Source organism: Bufo bufo, chromosome 6 (assembly GCF_905171765.1).
Source record: "Bufo bufo chromosome 6, aBufBuf1.1, whole genome shotgun sequence".
Taxonomy (NCBI): domain Eukaryota; kingdom Metazoa; phylum Chordata; class Amphibia; order Anura; family Bufonidae; genus Bufo; species Bufo bufo.
The window spans coordinates 284,767,870-284,784,773 of NC_053394.1; the positions used below are offsets into that span (position 1 = coordinate 284,767,870).

The window sequence follows — 16,904 nt, forward strand, 5'->3', positions numbered from 1 at the left end:
GATTTCAAATGGAGATAAAGCTGTAAGTACTTCCCCGCTGCTACTATGTAGATAAGATGTAGGTACAACATTGAAGAGGCTGTAGCGTGCCACAAGCTCCGCTTTAAACAGCTGATCAGCGAAGGTGCCAGGCATTGGACCCCCACCAACCTGGGGCCCTTGTTCACAATTAGTTTTTCACTGAAGTGTGTTGTCCACATTTTTCTGCAGACAGCACACACATACCCATTGATTTTATTGTGTCTGTTTACACATCAGTATTTTTTTATTGACGGTGGTCCGTTGATTAAAGTCTATGGGTTCGTGAAAATCACAAACACAACAAGAATGGCATCCGTGTTAGAACCATTTTTTTAATGACCATTGATAGATGCTTTTGAATTTAATTTTCAGCTGAGCAGCGTCTGTGGAATACGGAGGGCAAAAAACAGACACACCCGGACTAAACACGGACATAATCATAGATAAAACATGACTGATTTTTTCAAGGCTGTTGATGGCCTTTCACATAGCTTAACGCTAAAACGCTATTCTTTAATTTTTTTGTCTGCATGTGGGTGTTTTTACTTAGATTTCTCTACTGGAGCTTTTCACCAGTCAGAAAAAAACGTAGCAGTCGGTGACCTTTTTATTTATTACGAAGCTCCAAATGCCCTGCATAGGCATAGATTTAAAATACCATCCTGGCTCCCTGCTGCCACCATTAGAGGGCGCTATGAGGCTACTGCATAATGTCTTATACAACGTATACCATTAGCAGTAATTTTCTCTGCTTTCTCTAGTGGTGGCAGGCTGCCAGCAGGCTACATTTTTAAATCTATGCCTATGCAGGGGATTTGCAGTATACATGGAACATAGTCTAGCTACTGATCATGAATCTTTATTTTCTCAGGGTACCGTCATGTTCATCTATACTCCAAAGATGGCGCCTCCCTTTCCCCGGCTACCCTCTTTATACATGTGCAATTGAAGACCCGTGATCAGCCAAGCATGGACACATTACCTCCTATCCGCACCAGGAATGACCACAGTTTGAGCCCTCCTAATACCCAACAGCAGCAGCTTTCTCAAAGATCCATTTTTTACCGCTTGGTGCAGTCTCTTTCCCGTGCCTTTAACCTAGTTGTCTCACAAGACATTCCTACAGCAGGGATGTGGATACAGGGCACATAAGCGGCAGCCTATATGCACTGAGTTTACACGACTGATTTTAAGTCACATGACTTCTGCACGCCGTATACAGAGACATAGACATTTAAAAAAAACTGCAGTAAGCTGGTAGACCTGGCAGGAGAAGAGTCAATTATATTTGCACTATTGTGCATGTTCTTACAATTGAATAGTGATCATGCATTAGGTAGCCACAATTACCGATATTTCATCCAGATGTGCCTGGTGAGCAGTAATGTACATTTTTCTTAGCATTGCTTGCCAGTTCTTGATCCTTACTGCCTGTGCCCTATGTGAACACTACAGTAATGTGCCTTCCATGAGGACAGCTTGCACTTACTGCCGGGGGTATCATGCACAAGGACAGGCTGCGACATCACATCCCTACAAAGAGCACTTTTCATGATGGAAAAATAACATATACTCCAGAAATATTTTTATTAATATATTTTTTTATCTAGCAGTATGTAGAATTTTACCTATTATCAGTGCAACCTTGTAATAAATATACATGTGTTAGCCCATTACTGTCTTTTTACTGAGTATATTATGGGTTTTACAGCCTGCATTTTGTGTAGGGTCAGCTTATGATCTAAGGGGGTGCACCACGAATGAGGCCAGGTGAGGAGATAGTCTCAGGCAGCACCAGGTAGGGGCAAGGGGGGGGGCAGCGGAAGGGCCATGGGCAATGGGTGTTTCAGTTTTCGCCAACAGAAAAGCTAGGTGCACCCCTGGGCAGGCTGGAACCTGCAATTGTTGCAAAACGAAATCTCCCAGCATGCCCTGGAAAACAACAAGTTGCAGAAAATATTTTGGACACTTTCATATGGTCAGTGTTTGTAAGCTAAAACCAAGAGTGGAACCTACAGAGAAAACGTATGGAGAGATTTGTGGCTTGCGGGTTTTGGCTTACAAAATGACCAAATACTGACATTGTGAAAGACCTTTCCATGATGGAGTCACATTCTCATCTCTACCAATTATATATTTTTTGTCACATGTGCCACGTTTTTTAAGTTACCCCTATCACAGGATAGGAGATAACTGATCTCTGGGGGTCCAACCACTGGAACCCCCACCAATCCCGACAATGGGGGCCCTGTTCCCTGATGTGATGGAGCGCCAGGTCAGGCAGTGCTCTCCAGCTCCATTCATTCATCTCAATGGACAGCTGTATTTGTGCTTTTATCCGCAATCCGATAAAGAATCAATTGGGGCAGTTGGGAACATGCCCAACCTGCCGCTCCATCAGAAAAAAACCTCCCAGGCTGTGAGCTCTGCACTGCGATTGGCCAGCGCTACAGCCTAGGAGAAGGAAACGCCCAGCAGAACAAGGGCAGACTCCGCCTACTATAACCAAGTCCCCGAACATACCGGTGGACATATCGGGAGAACGGAGCGGCGCCCAGGGATTAATAGTAAGGCAGTGAGATCCCTGGGCGCGCTGTGTATATGTCATGATACTTATTGACAATGTCAGGATCGGTGAAAGGTCCTCTTTAATAGAGCTGAACATTGACTTATAGGATAGCTGCCTTACATCTGGTGGCATTAGAGGCAGAGCTTGTTAAGAGCTCATTTGCATCCCTTTCCTCCCAGAATTCCAGAGGAGCATGTATGGCCTATAAGTCTCCTCACACTGATTAAGGCGCTATCTTCCTAAGGAGAGATAGTACCCCCCTTACAAAATACAAGCATGTCATTCAACCAGTTTGATAAAGTTTTTAAAAATACAAAAAAAAAAAAAAAAGTTTAATCACCCCCCTTTCCCTAGGGGAAATAAATAAAGTAAACATCATTGGCATCAACGTGTCCAAAACGCCGGTACTATTGAAATATGAAAATATTATTCCCATATGGCAAACAGAAAAAAAAAAATCTAAATGGCTGATCCACCATTTTTTTTTCCAATAACTTCACCTACTCAAATTTTTTTTATAAAGAGTGATCAAAAAAGTTACACATGCTCCAAAATAGTTGCAATAAAAAGTACAGATCATCCTACAAAAATTAGACCTCTCACAGCTCCATAGGCATAACTTTAAAAAAAAGTTATGGGGGGTCAGAATATGTAACATAGTAACATAGTTAATAAGGCTGAAATCTGTCCATCCATTTCAGCCTGTTAGGCTACTTTCACACTAGCGGCACGGACCTCTGGCAGGCTGTTCCGTCGGGTGAACAGCCTGTCGGGTCCGTCCTGCCGCTAGTGACAGTGTGCCCCCGGACTGCCGCTCCGTCCCCATTGACTATAATGGGGGTGGAGTTCCGGCAGCGCATGGCGAGAGGCTGCCAGAAAAAATGTCGGACATGTCGTAGTTTTATTCCGGAAGCCTCTCGCCGTGCCTCCGCCCCCATTATAGTCAATAAGGACGGAGCAGCAGTCCAGGGGCACACGGTCACTAGCGGCAGGACTGATCAGACAGGCTGTTCACCCGACGGAACAGCCTGCCGGAGATAATCTTTCAGGGTACTGTAGTCCCCCCATTCCAGTTATTGCTTCAGTTACCCTTCTCTGAACCCTCTCCAGCTCTACTATGTCTGCCTTGTTCACAGGAGCCCAGAACTGTACACAGTACTCCATGTGTGGTCTGACTAGTGATTTGTAAAGTGGTAGGACTATGTTCTCATCACGGGCATGCCCCTTTTCATGCAACCCATTATCTTATTGGCCCTCACAACAGCTGCCTGACACTGGTTTCTACAGCCCAGTTTGCTATTCACTAAAATTCCTAAGTCTTTTTCCATTTCAGTGTCACCCAGTGTTTTACCATTTAGTATGTACGGATGACTTGCATTATTCCTTCCCATGTGCATAACCTTACATTTGTCAGTATTAAACCTCATCTTCCACTTCTCTGCCCAAGCCCTCCAATCTATCCAGATCCATCTACTGTCCTCTTCAGTGTCAAATTACTTTACACAGTTTAGTGTCATCTGCAAAAAGCCGGAATTAGACTTACCGTAATTCATTTTCCACAAATCCACCATGACGGCCCAGAGAGATTGACCCCTGATCTCTGTTAGGGCAGGAAAGAGATAGGTTTAAAAGGACCCCTCCCACCACCATTCACCAGTGAGTTCCAGATTACAGTGCCACAATCACCGGTTAACAGTGAACAACTCAAAGTGGTTTTTTTTTGTATTAACTCATACCAAGTCTTGGAATAATTTTTTTAGGGTGGGATATCATGCAGTCATGGTGGATTCGTGGAAAATGAATTGCCAGTAAGTCTAATTCCGGCTTTCCACTTCACCAACATGACGGCCCAGAGAGACATAACAGATTATACGTCTTAGGGTGGGGCAACGGCCTGAAGGACCTTGCGACCAAAGGCCAGGTCGGAAGACCTGGATAAGTCGTGTCTATAATGTTTAATGAAGGTGTTTACACTAGACCAGGTTGCAGCCTGGCATATTTGATCTAGGGAAGCTCCTGCCCTTTCAGCGAAAGAGGCAGACATAGTCTTGTGGAGTGAGCCCGAATGACCTCTGGACAACTGATGCCTTCGATCTTGTAGCAGTCTGTAATGTCTGTTTTACCCATCGGGCAATGGTAGATCTGGAAGCTGCTTCCCTTATTTTTACCACAGAAGAGCACTAGTAAGTTGTCCACCTTCCTCAGGTCTCTAGTGACCTCTAGGTATTTTAGTACTGTTCGTTTGACGTCCAGGGTATGGAAAACGTTCCCTCTCCAGAATTTTAGGATTCACACAAAAGAGGGAAGAATGAGCTCCTGGTTTCTATGTAAATCTGTTACTACCTTTGGCAAAAACGTCGGGTCTAGCCTCAAGTAATACGATCCTCCTGTATTGTGAGATATGGTTGTCTTATTGAAATGCTTGGTCTCGCTCAGTCTTTTTGCTGATGTTATGGCTATATGAAAGGCCCCCTCTGAGAAAGATTCTCAGGGAAATTGAGTCCACGGGTTCATAAGGTGGACCTGTGAGTCCCCTAAGGACAATGTTTAAGTCCAGGTAGGCACCCTTGATTTGAGAGATGGTCTTAGTCTGGCTGCAGACCTCAGGAATCTTTGGATCCATCTATGGCTGCTAATTCGGAATCAAAATAGGCACTAAGCGCTGAGACCTGGACTATAAGGGTAGAAGGACTTAACCCTGACTCTAGTCCCTTTTGAAGAAATCCAGAATCCTCTGTATATTTGGTTTGGTCTGGGGCTTCATCGCCTGACCAGGTTCAGAATCTTTTCCAGATCTTAAAATAAATGGAGTTAGTCACCTTCTTTCTGCTGGCCTTCAAGGTAGATAACACCCTCAGAGAGACCTCTTTGTCTTAGAAGGTTGGACTCAGGATCCAGGCCGAGAGGTTGAAGATTTCCGGATGAGGATGGAGAACCGGCCCCTGGATCAGGATATCCTTTCTCCATGGGAGAATAAATGCTTCCTGTGGGGAGAGTTTGGTTAGAATCGAGAACCAGCTCCTCTTGGGCCAGTACGGGGTGACTAGGATGACTCTGGCTCTGTCCCGGATGATTTTTTGGAGAACCCTTGGGATTAATGGGAACAGAGGGAAGGCATATGCAAGGTCCCAGTCCCAGTGCAGGGAGAAGGCGTTGATCGCTAGGGGCCTGTCCCTTGGGTTTAGGAAGCAAAAGGTTGATACCTTTGCGTTTATCCTTGTAGCAAATAGATCTACCCCTGGGAGGCCCCATCTCTGGACAATCAGATTGAAGATCTCGATGTTTAAGGACCATTCTCCCTGTCTATGGTAGTCCTGCTGAGGAAGTCCGCTGCACAGTTTAGGCTTCCTTTTAAATGAATTGAGATATTGATTTTACATTTTTTTTTTCCCAGAGGAATATTTTTCTGGACAGACCTTCTAGTTTCTGAGACCATGTGCCCCCCTGATGCTTGAGGTAGAACACGGTCGTTACATTGTCTGAATAGACCTTTATATGTAGGTTCCTTAGTTTTGGAGCGGCTGTTCGTATTGTTTCCCAAACTGCCCTGAGCTCCCTGTAGTTTGAGGACTGAGCTGCAATTTTCGGAGGCCAGTCTCCCTGGTAGAGATCGGAGTAAATTTTCGCACCCCACCCTTTTATTCTGGCATCGGTCTGAACATGTACTGCTGGGATCTTGAACCAGACAATGCCCTTTTTTCAATTTTTTTTTTGAAGCCACCACCGGACTGAAGATTTTGTGTGGCCCGGAATCAGGATCTTCCTGTCCAAAGAGGACAGATTTTTGTCCCATTTTCTTAGAAGCCAGGACTGAAGGGCTCTGTAATGGGCCTGGCACCATGGGACTGCTACGATGCAGGCTGTCATCTGACCTAAAAGGCTCATCGTTTCTCTGAACGAGAAGGAGCAACGTCCAGGAAGGCCTGATTGATGACTGCAGGTTCTGGATTCTTTCTGCTGGATGGAAGGTGTTTTTTTTTTTTCAAATCCAGCAAAACCCCAGAACTTTACCCTGGTATTCGGAACTAGGGATGACTTTTTTACGTTATCGCCCAACTAGAGAGTCAGAAGGGACAGAAGATTTCTCGATCCGCTATAGACTGATCCACCGTGTTTGAAATTAGTAGAAAGTCATCTAGATAAGGGACGACCGTCCACCCCCTGAGGCCTCAGGGAGGCGACCATCTCTACCACCAGCTTCGTGAAAATCCTTGGGGCTGAGGCCAGCCCGAAGGGGAGATCCATGAAACTGGAAGTGGTGAACAGACCCTCTGTAATCCTTTACTGCAAAACGCAGGAACCTCTGAGACTGGGAGTGAATAGAACATGATAGTATGCGTCCTTCAGGTCGATTGTTACAGAGGGACGCATCTTTCTGAATTAAAGGGTTGGTAGAATTTAAAGATTCCATCTTGAACCTTTTGTAGATTACAATTTTGTTTTGCCTCTTGAGGTTTATGATCATGCGGAAGGAACCTCCCGGCTTCTTTACCAAGAAAAGGCTGGAGTAGAACCCCCGCCCCGTTGTAGCTCGAAACAGGAATTACTACTCCCAGTCCAGGAGATTCTGGACCTCCTTCCAGATCTGGCTGTGCTGAAAAGGTGAAGGTGGTGAGAATCAGAAATACATTCGGAGGGGGGGGGGGGATAACTATCCTGTATCCGTACTTAAAGGGAACCTGTCACCTGGATTTAGTGCATGAGCTGGGGACATGGGCTGCTAGATGGCCACTAGCTCATTCTGCAATACCCAGTCCCCACAGCTCTCTGCGCTTTTATTGTGTTATAAAAAAACTGTTTTGATCCATATGCAAATGACCTGATATGAGTCCTGTATCCGGAGAGGAGTCAAGCGGAAAGGAGCCCAGCACCGCCCCGCGTCCTCCGAATCTCCTCTTTGCTGGCTGAACGTCACAGAGCTGGCGCGCCGAAATCTCGCGAGCTAGCATACAGCATCATGTTCATTCCCTGTACTGGCATCAGCACAGGGAACAAACTACGCATGCGCTTGCTCAGCGCATCGCAAGATTTCGGCGCTCCAGCTCTGTGACGTCAGCCAGCAAGGAGGAGATTCGGAGGCGCGGGGCGGTGCTGGGGCTCCTTTCGCTTGACTCCTCTCCGGATACAGGACTCATATCAGGTCATTTGCATATGGATCAAAACGGTTTTTTAAACACAATAAAAGCGCAGAGAGCTGTGGGGACTGGTATTGCAGATGAGCTAGTGGCCTCTAGCAGCCCATGTCCCCAGCTCTATGCACAAAATCCTTTTGACAGGTTTTTCTTTAACAAGATTTTGCGCCCAGAGAAGTCTGCTGCCACTGTGACAAAATATTGGGATAGTCTTCCCCCTATACGGCGTCACTGTTTCTCACCTCCCTTGTTTTGGGGATTAAGGAGGTACCCTCTACCCCTCCCCCTTTGGGTAATTCCAACGTCCGGATTTACCTTTACCACGAAAGGAACTATTCTGGGAATATTGACACAAAAGGAGGGTTTCTTTTTAGGGGTTTTTTCCTCAGGGAACCCTTTCTTTTTATCAGTAGCCTTCTCATGAATCTTGTCCAATTCAAGGACCGAACACGTATTCACCCGAGAAGGCTATAGAACACAACTTCATCTTGGAAGAGATGTCTCCCGACCCAAGATTTCATCCAAAGTGCCCTCCGGGCCGCATTTGGACAAGGCCGCATCCTTGGCTGAAACTCTAATTGTTTCTGCGGAGGCGTACGCTAGGAAACCCGTGGCAGATTTTAGCAAGGGAATAGAATCTACAGTCGTGGCAAAAGTTTTGAGAATTAATAAATATTGGGAAATGGGAAAAGTTGCTGCTTAAGTTTTTATAATAGCATTTGCATATACTCCAGAATGTTATGAAGAGTGATCAGATGAATTGGATAGTCCTTCTTTGCCATGAAAATTAACTTAATCCCAAAAAAAACTTTCCACTGCATTTCGTTACTGTCATTAAAGGACCTGCTGAGATCATTTCAGTAATCGTCTTGTTAACTCAGGTGAGAATGTTGACAAGCACAAGGCTGGAGATCATTATGTCGGGCTGATTGGGTTAAAATGGCAGACTTGACATGTTAAAAGGAGGGTGATGCTTGAAATCATTGTTATTCCATTGTTAACCATGGTGACCTGCAAAGAAACGCGTGCAGCCATCATTGCGTTGCATAAAAATGGCTTCACAGGCAAGGATATTGTGGCTACTAAGATTGCACCTCAATCAACAATTTATAGGATCATCAAGAACTTCAAGGAAAGAGGTTCAATTCTTGTTAAGGCTTCAGGACGTCCAAGAAAGTCCAGCAAGCGCCAGGATAGTCTCCTAAAGAGGATTCAGCTGCGGGATCAGAGTGCCACCAGTGCAGAGCTTGCTCAGGAATGGCAACTTCACAGAACTACCACCATTCTAAAATATAACCTTTATTGTTTATTATGTAAAAAGTAGTTACACCCTTTTATAATGATACAAAATATAAATAACAAATGAAAAAAGGAAATTATAAAGAGGTATAGGTCTAGTAGTAAGGTCTTGCTGAGTTATTTGATAGAGGTAGATATAGATTGATAGGGGCCTAATGGGATAAATGTCCCTAATTCTTGCCCTAGTGTAAGATACCCTACCTAGATACGGAATAACCGCCCCGATAGGGGCGATCCCGTTTCTCGTTCCTCCTGGTAACCCTGGAGGACCCTAAGGGGAAAAAAGAGATGCCCTAATCGACGACCTATACTAAAAGTACAGAAATAATAATAAATAACAATATAAGTACCCAACATTAGTGATGTGGAATATCCAAGTGAAAAAATAACCAAAATAAAGAAAAAGATGTTCAAGCCGTCCCTACGCGTTTCGCCTGGTTGTTGTCGGCTCATCAGGGGTCAAAGTTGATCATGGAAAACCATCACCTGAGTACCTAATAAATTTATTAATTATACACTTTAATTCAATTTATTTTTGATTTTAATTATTTTTTGATAATTGATAAAAATCATGATAAAGAACCACTGGTTCTAATCTACAAAAATATGTATAAGCCTCATAGTTAGTAGGCAAATCCCAAAGAAATTTATATCATGCCCATTATGGTTTGAGAGATAGGGTCAAAGAAGTATAGTCAGTTAGGACTGACTCTTCTAACTCACAACCCAAAATGTGGATGGAATAACGATATGTCAATTTATAAATACACACTTAGGTCCCATATAGAGTGTTAATTTATACTCAAAGAAATCTTGGCAATTATAAAACCCTAAGAATGGTATAGAGGCATGACTATTATAGCATAAGAATCACCAATATTAGACCAGTTACACAATACAGGGGATCAAATATATCATGTCAATGTATAGTGCAACATTGAAAATAGTCCGATAGCGCTATCATGATGAGCGATACTTGCGTTCCCCAGGGAAGGCTGATGGACCAGTAATGGTATCCATAGATGAGGATGCCAGTGCCTGCTGATAAATCCAAGTGGCACTGAAGTATGCCGGCGTCCGGTCAATAGGATAGCAGCGAGGAGACGGCGGTATACCCTTTTAAATACTATCACCAGATACCTGATAGGGTAAAAGGCCCATGTGATCTGTGTGACGCGTGACGTATTACGTCAGGCGTCACGACGTAACTAGGTGTCGTGGCCGCTCATGTGACCAGAGTGAGGTCACGATATCGGGGGCGTGAGTTACCAGTCCGCAACGTAATAGCCAAAGGGTCACCATGTGACCGGGAGTGCCGATCACGTGACATGTGAGGTCACAACACTGGACACATGACTGGGTGGAGCTACAGGTCCGCAACCTAATGACTAGATGGTGTATACTAACCACCGCTCCAACATAGCTATACATGCCGATGGTACCGCAATTGTTCGAGATCCGGAAAAAAGACAGGGAACGGGAAATATAAAGCAAGAATAGCCAATAATTATTGCCAAGGGGAGAGGGTATTTACCCCAAGGGAGCTATAGTCTCATAAAAATGGGATATAGTGTGACAATATAAAGGTATAAGGATACGCCAGATACAGATATATGAATAAATCCATGGCTATATTCTAATATAATAAATTATCAGTGGATAATCAAGTTTAACAAGAGTGACTACTATTTATATTTAAGGATCAAAATCGGGGCGGTTAACAACCCAGTCAACATGTGTTGTATTATACAAATGATAAGTTGATCCCAAAGAAAATAAAAGGCCTCAAATAAAGCACGCATAGTCTATATTTTCGTTTAATCCTTCCGGTGTGATGGTATTTAATCTAAAGATCCATCTGGATTCTTTCTGTTTTAATAGTTTATCTAGATCACCACCCCGCTTAGACATTTTTAAAACCTCAATCATGAAAAAATGAATACATTTATTAGACCCCGCATGACTCATCCACATATATCTTGATATCGGTTAATCTCGTTTGTTACGGATATCCCCGATATGTTCGAGAATGCGTTTTTTAAAAATTCTTTTGGTTTTACCAACGTACTTGAGTCCACAGTCACATTCAGCCAGATAAACAATCCCAGAGGTGTTACAATTAGCGAAGTTACGAGAATAGAAAGTCCGGTCTGCCTGGCTGTTCGTAAATGTTTTGCCTGGGGCTATAAATGTACATGCCTTGCATTTCCCGCACCTAAATGTGCCCACCTGTCTGTTAGACAGCCATGTGTTCTTTTCTGGGGGCTCAAAGTGACTATGGACCAATGTATCACCTATATTGCGTCCTCGTCTATAGGTGATCGCCGGGTTTTCAGGCAAAACTTGCATAAGGTCAGGATCTGTCTTAAGAAGGGACCAATATCGATTTAGAATATCTCGGACTTGTCTAGACTCGGAGTCGAAAGTACCGATTATTCTGATGAGATCTTGAGAATTTGATTTCTTAGGTTGCGGTTGGAGTAAAGTAGTACGATCCTTGGACATAGCCCAGTCCCATGCCTTGTAGAGGCATGGATCTGGGTAGCCCCTCTGATTGCGTTAATTGGCGATCTCTCAAAGCATAAATGTTCAGGAATGGCAGCAGGCAGGTGTGAGCGCATCTGCACGCACAGTGAGGGGAAGACTTTTGGAAGATGGCCTGGTGTCAAGAAGGGCAGCAAAGAAGCCACTTCTCTCCAAAAAAATCCCATCAGGGACAGATTAATCTTCTGCAGAAAATATGGTGAATGGACTGCTGAGGACTGGGGCAAAGTCATATTCTCCGATGAAGCCACTTTCCGATTGTTTGGGGCATCTGGAAAAAGGGTTGTCCGGAGAAGAAAAGGTGAGTGCTACCATCAGTCCTGTGTCATGCCAACAGTAAAGCATCCTGAGACCATTCATGTGTGGGGTTGCTTCTCATCCAAGGGAGTGGGCTCACTCACAATTTTGCCCAAAAACACAGCCATGAATAAAGAATGGTACTAAAACACCCTCCAACAGCAACTTCTTCCAACAATCCAACAACAGTTTGGTGAAGAACAATGCATTTTCCAGCACGATGGAGCACCGTGCCATAGGGCAAAAGTGATAACTAAGTGGCTCGGGGACCAAAACGTTGACATTTTGGGTCCATGGCCTGGAAACTCCCCAGATCTTAATCCCATTGAGAACTTGTGGTCAATCCTCAAGAGGCGGGTGGACAAACCCACTAATTCTGACAAAATCCAAGAAGTGATTATAAAAGAATGGGTTGCTATCAGTCAGGAATTGGCCCAGAAGTTGATTGAGAGCATGCCCAGTCGAATTGCAGAGGTCCTGAAAAAGAAGGGCCAACACTGCAAATACTGACTCTTTGCATAAATGTCATGTAATTGTCGATAAAAGCCTTTGAAACGTATGAAGTGCGTGTAATTATATTTCACTACATCACAGAAACAATTGAAACAAAGATCTAAAAGCAGTTTAGCAGAAAACTTTGTGAAAAATTTGATTTTTTGTACTCACCGTAAAATCCTTTTCTCGTAGTAGGCATTGGGGGACACAGCACCATGGGTATATGTCCTATTACCACTAGGAGGCACTAGACACAAAAAGTGTTGGCTCCTCCCCGTTGGGCTATACCCACTCCACAGGCACAAGGCTATTCAGTTTGTACCAAAAGCAGTAGGAGAGAGAAAAAAAGCAAGGAACCAACAACTCCCGTACCGGGAAGGATCAAGAGACCAGCCCGGAAAATCGGAAGTAAAAACACAGGGAGGGATCTGTGTCCCCCAATGCCTACTATGAGGAAAGGATTTTACGGTGAGTACAAAAAATCCAATTTTCTCGTGCATGGCATTGGGGGACACAGCACCATGGGACGTCCAAAAGCAGTCCCCGAGGGTGGGAAAAGAACAGCCATGCCACCGGTTGGGTATACAGGTGCAGGAGAACCAAGTGACCCAACAGGAGAAAACACGGAATGGGCAAGAGGTTCCATAACAAGGAAGAAACCTCAAGGAAGAATCAGTGAAGACTGTCAGCACCCCAGGAAAAATGCCTGGAAGAAAATCCCAAATGCAAGAATGCGGCAAAAGGGAACACCGAGCTCAACCAAGGGCTGGAGAAAAAAATTAGGACAGCACCGCGTGTTGGGACTATCTAACGCTCTAAATTGTCTCAGACCCAAAGAGCGAAAAAAACCTGTGGTCAACCCCTGACAGGCTAGGGGAGAAAGGAAACAAGGAAGTACTGGAAGCCAAACGAGTGAGGGAAGCCATAGCAAGGCTCACATGTGAAGGGAGCAGGTCTCCCCTCACCGCAAGGCAGGTGATGAAGTTAAGCACCCTAGAGGAAACCGCCAACCCTTGGAGAAGGAGGGGGTTGTAGGTAAAAGCCAGGAAAAGAGAGTAAGACCTGCGTACCAAAAACAGGAGACGAGGCTCGAGCCTCTGAAAACAAGATATCACTGTGAAGCGTAAGACCAGAGGAAACTCTGGGCATGTGAAGCATCAGGGGAAAAAAGGAACCAGATACAGACCCAGGAAATCTCAGCAGGACACACTGGACTGAAAGACATGGAAGTAGAAGGAGAGTACTCCAACAGCCTAAGGAGGAAAGGTTCTACAACAGGAGGAGGTCCCTCCCGAAGGAGACCATACGGCGGAATTGCAAACCGTAGCGCTAAACCACTCAATACCAGGTACTTGACGTGGGAGGATGGGAAAAGAGACACGAATCCCAAGAGGACCACAAGGCTATTGGAACCCATAAAGGGAACAATCAACCCAGGCCCCGACCCCCCCAAAAAAACGATTGTCATGCAGAACCTGAGTGGTCAAATGAACGGGGACAGGGACTCCAGAAAGGAGTACCCGGAATGGGCTCACAAGGAACCAGGAGCTGAACCACCAGAAGACAACGCAAGCCAGAATATCCAGGAAAGGAGAAATGAAACTACCATAGGGGAAGGGACATTGGCCATGGACAACTAGCCATTCCAAGAACAGTGACTAGCAAACTGTATACATTGTCCCAGAGAGGGCAAGTACAGCAGCTCGGGATGTACCACTAAATTGACAGACATCCATATGCATAAGGAATGCAGAAGTCGCCATGAAATAGCCGGGTGAGACTACACAGAAATGTAGAAACCAGCTGCGACCGGCGTACTGAAAACTCCCAGGGGGAGAAAGTACCTGACAGGTGCAGACGACGGCAAGGTCCAAGGGGACTGCCCCTCTGACATGTAGTACAACTAAGCAGAGAATATAAGGGAATACCGAGAACACCTGGACCCAGAAGGAACTACGGGACCCTGTCCGATGCCAGAGCAATCAGCTGAAAAATTACCTACCAGACAGGTGTGTGGCGCTCAGCGGTCCTGTCCCTGACCCGTCAGGGAGGACGTCCAGCGACGATAAATGCTGATGACCCCAGAAGGATTCCATGTGGCGGAGGACATCCAGCGATGACCAAAAACTGCTGCAGCGGCCGATGCTCACCAGCTACGTGCCCCAACAAGGTAGAAGATCCAGTGGAGATCCCTGTACTCCACCAGGAATGGGCCGCTCTGTAATAGGAAACAACGCGAGTACTCCTCTATAACATGGGGTAACGCGGAGCGCAGCATATCGTAGTACCTTATAGAGATGGCAAACCCCCCTGGCCACAGGAGGGAACCTAACCCTGGGTCAGGGACACAGGAATATACTCACCATCTGATGTCTTTGGGCGCCGCAGGGTCACCCCTTCGGCAGACTCAACACGGGAACCGTGGGAATGCCGGCAAGCCACTGCGGATGCAGTCTGTGGGGACTGGGTGACCGGCGATGGTACAGAAGTACGCGCCCGCAGGGGGGGGGGGGGGGGGGGGGGCAACTAAAGTGGAACACGATCGAGCCCCAGCCTGCAGCAGGTATAACGGTGAAGATCACCGAGACCTGCAGAAGAGAGAAAAAAAGAATAAAAAATAAAATAAAAAATAAACAGCAGGACCTGCAAAAAAAGCAGGACAGGTCTGCCTCCTACGGACACTAGACAAAAACTGAATAGCCTTGTGCCTGTGGAGTGGGTATAGCCCAACGGGGAGGAGCCAACACTTTTTGTGTCTAGTGCCTCCTAGTGGTAGTTGGACTGTGTCCCCCAATGCCATGCACGAGAAATTAATATTTGTGTCATTCTCAAAACTTTTGGCCACGACTGTAGTATCTGTTCCCTGGACGTCTTGCTAGCTAGATGACCTTCTAATTCATTCAGCCACAGGTACATAGACCTGGTGACTGAAGTAGCAGCTATGTTTGTCTTGACACTAAACATAGCTGCCTCCCAGGACTTTTTTAATAAACTGTCAGCCTTCCTTTCCATAGTGTCCCTTAACTGACAGGAATCCTCAAATGGAAGTGAGGTTTTCTTATTGACTTTGGCCACCTGAACGTCAATTCTAGGGACCTCGTCAAAAATTTTAGCGTCTGATGGGTCAAATACAAGGCGGTTCCTGAATTCCTTGGAAATTCCCAGTTTCTTTTCTGGATGGGCCCATTCATCCATCACCATCTCCTTAATGTTTTCATTTATAGGGAATACCCTGGAGCGTTTGACCTTAAATCCCCCAAACATCTCCTCCTGAACCGTATAGGGACGCTGAATGTCCTCCACCCCCATGGTATCCCTGACAGCCTTTAAAAAGGTCACTCATCTCACTGGGAGTGAAGAAAATTTTTCTAGAGGCACTCACTGACCCAGATAATGGAGGGCAAAGGACAGTTTTGGTTCATAGGGAACGCTGTAAAGACAAAACCCAAAAAACTGTGGTGTATTTTTTCCCAATTCCACCCCATTTGGAACTTTTTTCCAGCTCGCTACTAACATTGTATGTATTAAATGGTGCCATTAGAAAGTACAACTTGTCCGGCAAAAAAACAAGCCATCATACGGGAAAATAAGAAAGTTATGGCTCCGGAAAGGCAGGGAGTAAGACAAAAATGCAAAAGGGTCCTAAAAGAGTTAAAAACCGCCAGCAGCAAAAACACACTTGTTTCCAGTGTTTCAAATTTCCCATAGATTTTCAGCTAACATTTGGAGTTAACTGTTTTTTTAACACAAAAACTGCATGTGGGAAAAAAACACCACTACAAACCCGTGTGAGCAAACACAATAGTGAATTTATCTACTAGGTAGAAAAAAAAGAAAGTCATAAAATCCACTGTACTTTAGTTAAGGAATAAACAAACTGTCCTGTGTGAACTTGATCTTAATGACAGAAACACACAATATAGTGGGATTGTATGATGGCTTTTTGTGCCAGAAATGTGGCATCACTTATTAAAAGTGGGTAGGGCCATTTGGACGAAGACCAACGTAAAAGGCAAATTATAGGGTAAAAGTGTTCATAGGAACGCTTGTAGGTGATAACTGGCTTGTATAATCAAGCAGCCGATCAACGAGCAAACGCTCTCTTTCATCAGGATGAAAGATGCTGGATTATGGGCAGCACATCCCCCTGTGTAATCCGCATGAACAGTCATTTCCAAAACCATTCACATAAGTAACAAACATAAAAAAATATATAAAAGAAATTATGTGAAAGACACTGCTTACATCAGCATGTGTAATCAGACCAGTGCAAACGAGTGCTGATGGACGTGTTATCCATCAGCACTCACACTGCCCTTACATTGGCAGTGTAACACCACCTTAAGAAATGCTGGCCTTAGTAAATTTCCTCGAATTTAATCTCATTCAGCAATTCTTAAAGGGGCCTATACACAACAGCTCTCTCCCGATTCCCCCATATACATAAACGCTGTGCTCAACACGCCAACCTCATAAATGGCTCATGTTAAATAGGGGTCTTAGAGTGCTAGAAAATAACCTTATATGATTTACAGTAAATTTCAAAA

The 16,904-nt window shown here is 44.9% G+C and overlaps 1 protein-coding gene across 1 annotated transcript in view; it reads left to right on the forward strand.

Annotated features, from left to right (window-relative positions):
* PLCD3 (phospholipase C delta 3) overlaps positions 1-1,694 on the forward strand; it is a 101,331-nt gene extending 99,637 nt beyond the window's left edge. The window contains 1 exon segment of the mRNA XM_040436596.1: positions 893-1,694. Coding sequence (XP_040292530.1) covers positions 893-1,173 — 281 coding nt within the window. The 3' untranslated portion in view covers positions 1,174-1,694.
* Positions 1,695-16,904: the final 15,210 nt, after the last annotated feature.